Source organism: Lactuca virosa, chromosome 2 (assembly GCF_052849685.1).
Source record: "Lactuca virosa cultivar CGN04683 chromosome 2, Lactuca_virosa_CGN04683_v6, whole genome shotgun sequence".
Lineage (NCBI taxonomy): Eukaryota > Viridiplantae > Streptophyta > Magnoliopsida > Asterales > Asteraceae > Lactuca > Lactuca virosa.
In genome coordinates this window covers 27,464,467-27,474,736 of record NC_136427.1, presented here as the reverse complement: position 1 = coordinate 27,474,736, position 10,270 = coordinate 27,464,467, and the positions used below count along the sequence as shown (strand labels likewise).

Sequence of the window (10,270 nt, the reverse complement as noted above, 5' to 3'; positions counted from 1 at the left end):
GTTTGACTCTACATCAGGTAGAGCGCATTATCTAACTCTGTTAAGTTTCTATTCTAAGATCCTCATTACATGATGGGTCACATGTTGATGTTTTAATAATCAAAGAATAGAGAGAAAGCTTAAAGGAAGTATATGCTGATTCTGATCGCGTAGGTGGATTTCGATCGCATCAGAATTTTGAAGCTGTTACTTAGGAGTTATGATATATTGCTTAGGAATATATAACAACAAGTTTTTCCGTATGCATTTGCACTATAAGGATAAGTTTTTTCCGCAAAGTTTTGAAATAAAATAAAAGTTTTTAATTTTATATTTATTTTAAATATCCTTACAAGTGGCATTTGTGAAAAATGGTTGTTTATATGATTCCATTGATAGCAACATTTGAAAAAAATGGACTTGATTTTTTCGTTTGTGGTAGTGTCATAATTTACCAAATAAGGAAAGATTCTCATTCCCAAGGCTTCAGTTGGATAGAAACTTGGAATCATGCAAGTTGAATAGTATGATGAATGAGAACTTTCAAGCATTGGAAAATTAAGACTTGTTCACATGGATGTGTGAGTCAAGTTAAGGACTAAAGGGATCGAGTACACATTCTTGTGCACTGGTCAAGTCCACCACAAAGCTCATTAAGACTATTCGTCATGATTTACTAAATTTTAGTAAATATGGTTATACTTACAAGTTTAAGTATAATTCTGAAACATTGGAAAAGTCTCAATGTATGGCAGAACGAATGGGAAGAATCAAATTAGGCAGACAGATAAAAGTTTCTCAAATCTGAAAAGATGGGAGAGTAATTTAGTATCATGTTTGTGATCATCTTAATGATTTAGAAATCATATCACAATTAGTCCTCTAAAGGTCATCTTAGTGCATTCTTATGACTAAGAAGAGGAGTCATGAATTGTTAAAATGGTTAGATCAGGAAGATGAGTCATACTTCGTTCCAAAACAATTCTTAGAGTCATACTCCAAGATTGTAACTTGAGTGACATATCTTAAAGAAAGGTTTAAAACACTTGTCAAATGTAAGAGTAAAAGTGTCCTACTCTTGTACATTTGAAATTGGTAAGTTGTGATGTTTTGGATAAAACAAAGACCAACTAAGGCCAATTGTGTGAAGTGTTTGTCTTGATAAAGAATCCGCACTATCTCTTGAATATTTGGCAAGATAGTCTTATATGTCAAGAGGATAGTGGGAGTCTTAAAGATCCTAAAAAGAATTTCAAGAACTAATCAAGAATAAAACCTGAGGTTCTTCACTAGCACACGACTTGAGGTTTATAACCTATCGTGTTGACATATTCTGTGCCCATTCCAGTTAAAGTTGGCTTTGCATAGGAGTTCTGAAAGTTCTCAATTGGTTGCATAACAACTTGGAAGCAATGGCTGGCCCTGTACTGCCAGGTGGCAAGAAGTTAAGATTGCATAAGTTCAGTCCATATGAGTTTGGATTTGTCATTATCCTTGTCTTATGACTATGGTTTTGACGATTCACACAGATAAGAACACATACACCATAAAATCTAAGGGTCATAAGGTTTCTATCCGATTCATGAAAATGATGGTGAGGAAACACTTCCACCAAGTAGATTTGAAGCAGATGGCAAAAGGTCTAAACAATTGAGACTATGATTACGGCATCCTTTTTCATAGTTCTGAAATTGTTTAGACACACATGCATGCTATCTAAGGAAAGGTGTATGATTTTGATAAAGTTTTATCAAAGCATCTCGTATCAGAAATCTGAACTTTGGTAAGAAAGTCAATAAAGTATTGATTTCTAGAAGTCCAGCTGATTTCTGAGTACATGTCAAAGCTAGTGGGAGCATAAGTGTTATGCTAATAATCATCATGTAAGTGGGAGCATGATAATTATTGTTAGTGTTGCAAGTTAGCAATGTTAATTATAGAAAACAAAAGTTTCAATTCGTGAGGCTGCAGGGATTGAAAAAGTTGTTTTGCTATAATTAAGGGAGAGGATATACTTCATTTCAGTTCTAAAGGCTTAGATTGAGACCTTAATCATCTTTAGTCAAGAATATATATATGAATTTCATGTTGAATTGGTTCAACTTAAGGAAATTCTATATATTGTGTTCTCAAAATTCGATTATGATTACGGCATCCCTCTTCATAGTCAAATTTTGAAAACATGGCAAATAAAAATATTGTAGCAAAAAACTGGTCTAGAATCATGTCTTTATGTGAGACATCATGAATCGTGTACCATTTGCTTTGGGTACAGGATCGATTGCATGTGCTATAATATTTGTCATTTCTAAATTTTTCCAAATGCCCAGAGGCATTAAGAAGGGAAAAGGTCTAGAATTGGACATGACTAAAATGATTAAGCAATTGTCGAGGACAATCTGAGGTTTACCAAAGATTGGTTGCTCAGGGACAGTTGGAAGTATAGTGCTAATTTTGGAAGGACCATATTGACATATGTTGAAAAGAGGCATCTCTTATTCAGAAGTGATAGTCAAAATGAGATTATGGAGTTGTCTCCATAGGTGGAAGTTATCTGTGTAAGATTAGAAAACTTAATGCAAGAAGCATGTCCAAAGCAATGTACTTTGAATATGAGACTTAGTTTCCATGGAGTTGATCTCCATTGGAATACCTTATAATGACTGTTGACAAGTCTTTGTGACTTTGTACATATTCATTACAGGAGGTTCAGTGCATATAAGTTTAAAATCTAAACAGATTTCGATAAATGATAGGAATTTGAAATTCTCACATTTTTCGATAAGGATTTGGGAGTGTGAAATTAGAATCATTGAAATTATGTTCAATTGGTTTATTTCACAAAGTAAGGATCATAGACAAATATAGAGTGCATACTTGGTGTATGGCAAAGCTATTGTTTAAGAAAAACATAGTGTACATGCTTGGAGCATGGGACAACTAGTGTTTTTAATTCAAGTATAAAGTTGATAAAACTGAAACAATGAATAATGTGTAATCAGTATGGTGATAAATAAAAGTGTTTATTTATATTCATAGGGTTTGATACCATATTTGATTCATTTATTCTTGTGTTTCACTTTGCACGTTTTGACTTCCAGAATAACTAAGTCGCTCTTCCTGAATGATTAAGTTATTCAAACCATCCACATTCGGTCATATGTTGGAAGTAGATATGAATCAAGACTGTCATGGGTTGGTTTGTAGAGGTCCAAGTTGGTGGACAAAGTGGTGTTACAACACTCATGAGTGCTCATAAGTTCTGAGTATTGGATTCAACCCACGCTCATTATAATCACTTCATGGATTTTATCACGAGTGATCATGAGACGATAATATCTTATATTCTTCAAACCTAGAGATATGAGTTGTTACTATGAGTTGGTTATACATTGATTGCACGAAAACGCATTGGTAACTCGATGTTATAAAACGTGCCTTTGTGTATGATTCAACAAGTAGTAGAACAAGCCATATGAGTCGAAGTTTATCCATTCCTTTTACCTTCGGGATAAAAGCGATATCTGTGGGCCCCTCGATGATTTAAAGATGATACATGTGAGTGCTTGGCCAAGCCAGGACTGATTTAATTTGTTCAATCAGTCAGTCATCATGAATCGGAAATCGTGAAACAACAAATGGACAGAGAGAATGATTGATAATCCATGTCTCAGTCCATATGATATCTAGAATGGAGGAATATATGATCCCTTATCTAATGGACAAGTCATTGACAAAGGTCAGAGTTCATCGACAAGGTCAGAGTTCGACAGAAGCTTTTGAGAGCTACGATTGCTGATCGGTTCCTGAAGTCATACACAATAATAGTTTTAGACTTATCCAAGTGGGAGACTGTTGGATTAATGTCTAAGTCCATAACTATAATTGGTAAGACTTGACCCGACCCGGCATGGTCCATTTGGGTTGCATGGCATCATGCATCATGCATTTGGATAGACTATAATGAGAGAAATTACACTTAAGGTTGGTTAATATATTATAAGTTCTAATATATTAATAAGGTTATTTAATTAGTATTGATCAAGAATTAATTTGGAATTAATTAAGTGATCAAAAGGAGACTAATTAAATATATGGGTTGATTGTGTAAATCATTCATTGTTATATATGTGGACTTGTGATCCAAGATTCCTTATGTTAGACTAAGTCCATGGGGTGACCCATGGATACTCCATGGAGGTTAAAATCCATTGAGCATAAGGAATGGGTAAAGTTATCAGTTACATGGTGTAACCCTAATAGCCACCATATAAAAGAATCCCATGGCTCAAGAAATTGACTACTAATGTGTGAATATGAGGGCTAGACGATTTCAAGGAGTGTTCCATTTCTCTCAAGTCATTCCATGTGCATTTGGTGTTGTGTGAACCATTTGAGGTGTCACACTTGGGGCACTAGGCACTCAAGCTTCATGGAGACAAGCTACATCAAACAAAGGTATGTATTCTATCCATTTGATTACCCAAGTATCAAGTATTGTATGCTAGATAGGGTAATACCTTGGAAAGTTCATAATTGCATGTATAATAGAGAAAACATAGATCCAAGGTATTTAGGGTTGCATGTACACTTAGGAGTGTTAGAATGCGCAAAACCCATCAATATTGACCCTAGACATGATTACATAACCGCCCAGGTTTAACCGCACTGTCCAACATCTAAATAATTTTGTTTTGTTCTACTTATGACACTGATTCTGGTACTTAGGTATACTTCTATACTTTTTTATGAAAATATTTATATTTTTAAAAGTATACTTTTAGTTTAGAGCGCTTCGGCCCCTTTAGTGTTTATAGTTGTATACCATGTAAGGTTCGGTATACTTAGTTCACTATAAACAAGAGCTCTTATACCAATCTGTTATACCCCCAAACCGGAACAGCGGAAACGTTCGGGGGTGGAGGACGTCATATGTAGTATCACAACAATTGTATCATAGAAATCATAGTAAACACAACCACACATTGAATACATATAAGAAAAAGGTTTACATTTGTTTAAGTCTTGTTTGAATACATCAAAAGTGTAGATAAATATAAAGACATGACTTTATTCGCTCCGACTTCTCCCAAAACTCCAGGAAGGTACCTGTCTACTGATTTCCTGAGAATAACAACCAGTTTTGAAAGAGTATCAGCATAAAGCTGGTGAGTTCATAAGTGATGTTTGTGTATGGAAAACTGGTTGATAACTCTGAAAAATGTTTGCATGACTCCAAGAAAATCAAATATTTTCTGTAGTAAAAGTGAGATAATCTTAGTAAAATGTTGTATGATTGGACTACCACTAGGTGTATTGTATGATGAACTTTGTATGAAAAACCTCTATATGAAATGTTCTGTTTGGAAACCCTGGTTATTACCAGTACGTATAGTAGTTTTAGTTTTCCTTGAGAAACCATGTATTTGTCCGTACTTATGCTAAACAAGTATTGTTCATGTATTATTATTACGTAAGTAAATCGTTGTTATCTACATTGTGAGTGTCATGACCATACTTTTGACTTGATATGGAGCGAATCGGGCACCAGTATCTTTTATGACTTTGTCACCTGTAGACCTGCCGGTCCTACTGTAGCTAGCAGCAAGGTGCGGGATAGTGACTCCTGTATAGATCTATACACAAAAATCATGCTCTCCCTCGAGGAGATTCTGATCACAAGTGCTATTCCTTTACCCAGTTAAGTTTGTGAGTGCTCAAGGACGTGTCTCCAACTAGATTAACGAATTTACAAGTAATAATGCTGAAAACCCTTTTTTATAAACAACTGAAAGGTTTATAAAGTATAAGTTCATAAACTGTTGTATGAATTCCCAAACTATACCTAATATAGTTTGTGTGTATGTATTTGTATAACCTTGTATGAATTCCCACACTATACCTATTATAGTTTGTGTGTACGTATTTGTATAACCTTGTATGAATTCCCAAACTATACCTATTATAGTTTGAATGTATGTATGTCTATAACCTTGTATGAACTCCCAAACTATACCTACTATAGTTTGTGTATTTGTATGTGTAAAATCATGTATTGATCTGAAAACTATGTGGTTAAGTTTGTACGTTGAAAACGTCCCTTATACTCAACATAATACAAAAGGGATAAAATATCTAAAATATTTTGTTAAATTGTAGAAACTGTGTGTTTGTACTGATTTCGTCCGTTTTAAGTTTACTGAAATCCGTTTGTATAACTTTCATAAAATCATTTATGTTTGGCTTGTATCCCCCCTGAAAACATTAAAAACTCGGAAAATGTAGGGGTATGAACTCACCTCGAGTGAGTGGTTTGTATGAAAGATCGGTATGAGATGTTGAATGTCAAGTGAAGCCTCGAACACAATTTGATCCTATTTATCATGAAATAGTACATATAGGAGTCAAATTTTAGGAATTTCACTACTAGACATGACAGGAAACAACTCTAGGGACTTGGAAACACTTGACCTAAGTGTTAAAACCATATGGGATTGAGTGAGGGAGGTGTACGGCCACCCTAAGGGTGTGTACGGCCATGGGTGTGCGACCCATGAGTGTACGGCCGTACACTCATGATGAGATGTGCCTTTGAGGTGTTTCCAAGGTTCTAACTAGCATCCAAGAAGTGTTCTAGGTCCCATGTTTAGTTGCAATTCAAGTTTGAGGCCTAAAATGATCACCAAAGTGGGTTTGCGGCCCTAAGGGGTGTGTGCGGGAATATAAAGGGGTGTACGGCCGTACACCCTTCATGTTCATGCCCAAAATGTCGACTTTAAGGTGCAACAAGGCTAGGGTCATGTCTAACTAGAAGATAGGGGTCAAACTCTCACTTTAGAGGGCCTTTAAGGAGTGTACGGCCAACCTTATGAAGGTGTGCGGCCGTACTCTCTCCAAGACATGAAAAACATGTTGGACATGATGAATCAAGGCTTGAATCAAGAGATCCTTCAGGTATAACAAGCTAAAGGATGGAATACTCACGTTTTTGAAGCCTTGGAGGATTCACGGTTGAAGAAACTTGAGAGCAAAGAAGTAGTGTGCGGCCAAGGAGAGAAATGAATGAAAGAAAAGGGGTCTACACCTTTATATAGAGGTGGGTGTGCGGCCATGAGGGGGTGTACGGCCGTACACCCATGTGTACGGCCATACACTCCTCCTAAAGGAGTGTATGGCCCGGTTTGCTACTTTACAACCTGACAACTCATCCCTGAATTCAACCTTGGTTGCACTTAAGTTTAGAACACTTAAATGAACCCTTAAACAGTGCTAAAAGTTAACATAAACTAGTTTAACATTGATTGAATTGATTAGATGTACAAGATAGAAGTTCCGGGTTGTCATAAAATCACTTCATTATTAGTAGTTATGGATGATTTCTAGAAGGTCTCTATCCCTTTTAAATTAATTTTAACAAGTTTCTAATTAATTTATCAAGCTATGATAAATTAACAAACTATTTATCTCACTCTCTTAAATCTTTTCCTAATTATTTTAGCTCTTGAGGGCAACCTTAAAAAAACTTTTTTATTATTCTCAAAGTTATAGCTATTTGTTATGACATTGGACACTCATTTCCAACAGCGTCATGCCCTAGGCTACAAGTCATTTATTTAGTCGCCATGTGTCCCTTATTCTGCCACGTGTCATTCTCGGAACGACGCATCTTTTGTTGACTCGCAATGGGCACCCCGCACCCTTAAGGAAACGTTTCACACCCCTTTTGATTTTCTATCGACTTTTTCAAAATGACAACGTACTTTTCGAACGACCATAACTTTCTCGTGCAAGCTCCATTTTTATAAACTTTATATCCACAATATGTCTCATGGTGAACTAAAATATGCTCCTAATAAGAATTGGCTAAAATTTATACATTTTCTGATATAATGCAATAAATATAAAGACATACATATTACATTACCAAAATTTTACCATTTCACTACTTGAGTTTACTCTTAACTATATCTATAACAAATACATACAGTAACAAACAGTATGAGATTTTTGAGTCGTTACAATTTTCTTATTTCTTTTATATATAAGAACTTTTGTTTCCCTTTGTTAATTTAAACCTTGAAGATCTATGTAGATACACAACTCAACTTCATGAAAAAAAAACTCAATACACAGCGTCTAATCAAAGTTCTAAACCAAATATATGAGATATAATTAATGAAACATTAATGATTTAATATTTAAACACTTTTAATATTTTTAAATTTAGATGGTAAGAAAGATATAATATTATAATTGTAAGTTATATCTAAAAATAAAAATTAATCATTTGGCGTTTAGTATATCAATTATCCTTAACTACTAAACGACACAAATAAATAAATATGGAAGAGTTGTAACGCTTCGTTTTCATTTAGTTATTTAATTAGTCGTTTTAATTATTTTCTTACGTTTTGATGACAATACAGAATACAATGATTAAAATAAATAACAAATATATGTGAATAACATTAAAGGGATAAAGTTATAATGACGGACAGGGACTAAAACTGGACAATAGGAAATATTTATAACGTTAAAACCTAGTTAATAAGGACTATTATGTGTTAAACCAAAACCTTAGGGATCAAAACCATCAAATTGTGAAAGATGCATGCAAGAGCAAGAGGCTAGTCACGACCTTTGAAGCCCAAGGAAAACAGGGATCGGCTCCTTATACATCTTTTATGGTCCGTATATCCGTTTTCATAAGATCGTCTAATAACACAATCAGTTTCAATCTTCCCTTTCGCCCTCCCTTCACCAAAACCCTAGAAATCCATACCAGCAGAATAAAAATGTCGGACCGAATTCCTTTCCATATCCAAGAGGAGATCATGAAAAGGCTTCCTGTCAAATCACTGGTTCAGTTTAGATCTGTCTGCAAAGAATGGAAGAGTTTGATCGACAACTCTAAATTTATCGCTGTTCACAGCGTTACTCAGCAGCAGCATCTGCTTTTAAGGTACGAAGATCCGGTAGAAAAATCGGAAAATTATGTTTCTTTTGTGGATGACGACACTTTCCCTCAACGGAGGTTCGTTCATACCCTTCCCCTGTCTGTTAAACTTCTTCTAGGCTCAACCATAGTCGGTAGCTCTTATGGATTGTTATGCTTTCGTGGTCATTCTGGGAAACGCGAGGATCTCTGGACGAAATTGGAAACAGAGACTGTTGTTCTTTGGAATCCTTCGATTAGAAAGACAATTACTATTCCTATGCCTAACAAGTTTAATAAGGACCATGAAACTGATCTTGGTTTTGGGGTTTGTCCTGTTACTATTGACCCTAAGATCGTCGAGATCACGCAATTTCACAAAACTAGCTACCATTGTGAAGCTAAAGTTTACACTGTGAGCTCAGGCAAATGGAGAAATCTGACTAGCAATCTTCCTAGTAAACAGTTTCGTATCTTCTGGGCTCAAGTGGTTGTTGATAGGTTTATTTATTGGTGTGCTTTTGACCCCATGACTATAGAAAACGAGTTACCAAATCATAATTTTATAATGTTGTTTGACATAACTAATGAGAATTTTGGAGTGGTAGAACTCCCAGATCGTTTAAGGCGCCACTCTCCCTCTCAGTTGTGTATTTCTAAGGTAAGGGAGTCTCTTGTCATGCTCGAATATGATAGCTTTGTGAAACGTGCTTGTGGTGTATGGATGATGGAGAATGGTGTTGAAAAATCATTTACAAAGAGATTTACTGTTATGGATCCACCATATTGGTCAAAGTCAATAACAACACTTGGATTTAGGAAGAGTGGTCAACCTATAATGGAATTGGAAAATGCTCATGAACAGAGTGAACTTGTGGTGTATGAGCCCTACGCTGAACGCTTTGATGATATTGGGATATATGCAATAACTGAATCATTCGTCGTGAATTCGTATATAGAAACTCTAGTTTTGCTTGGTTGATCTGATAGTAGTAGTTATTGATTATAAATCTCATATTTTTGTGAGTAGTAGGATTAAAATATCAAGTTATTAGGAGGCACGTGAGTGATTTTTTCATGGGTGTAAACCTGAAATTTCTTGTTTTTGCTATCTTAAAACTGTGATGCTTGCATATTGATAATAGCAGAGTAATTTAGCTTATAATTGTTTGCGTGATCATATAACTACAAATAATAGGAATGGGAAAAATAAGTGATGCTACTCACATTGTTATCTCCTTGGCTTCATATTTCTTCTATCAATCGCAATTGCTTATAACATATATCACATATATTAATGATGTTCAGTGATTAATAGTCTAATTTTGGTGGTTATGTTCTATTGCTTTCTATATG

At 35.1% G+C, this 10,270-nt stretch overlaps 1 protein-coding gene across 1 annotated transcript; it reads left to right on the top strand.

Moving 5' to 3' along the window:
• Positions 1 to 8,743: 8,743 nt before the first annotated feature.
• Positions 8,744 to 9,896, top strand: LOC145157316 (putative F-box protein At1g32420). The gene has a single exon (XM_079076375.1). It carries the CDS (start codon positions 8,775 to 8,777, stop codon positions 9,894 to 9,896), a length of 1,122 nt encoding a protein of 373 aa, XP_078932501.1. The 5' UTR covers positions 8,744 to 8,774.
• Positions 9,897 to 10,270: the final 374 nt, after the last annotated feature.

What these genes read in the sequence shown, in the direction of transcription:
- LOC145157316 (XM_079076375.1), top strand. Translation starts at nt 8,775, where the DNA reads ATGTCGGACCGAATTCCTTTCCATATCCAAGAGGAGATCATGAAAAGG.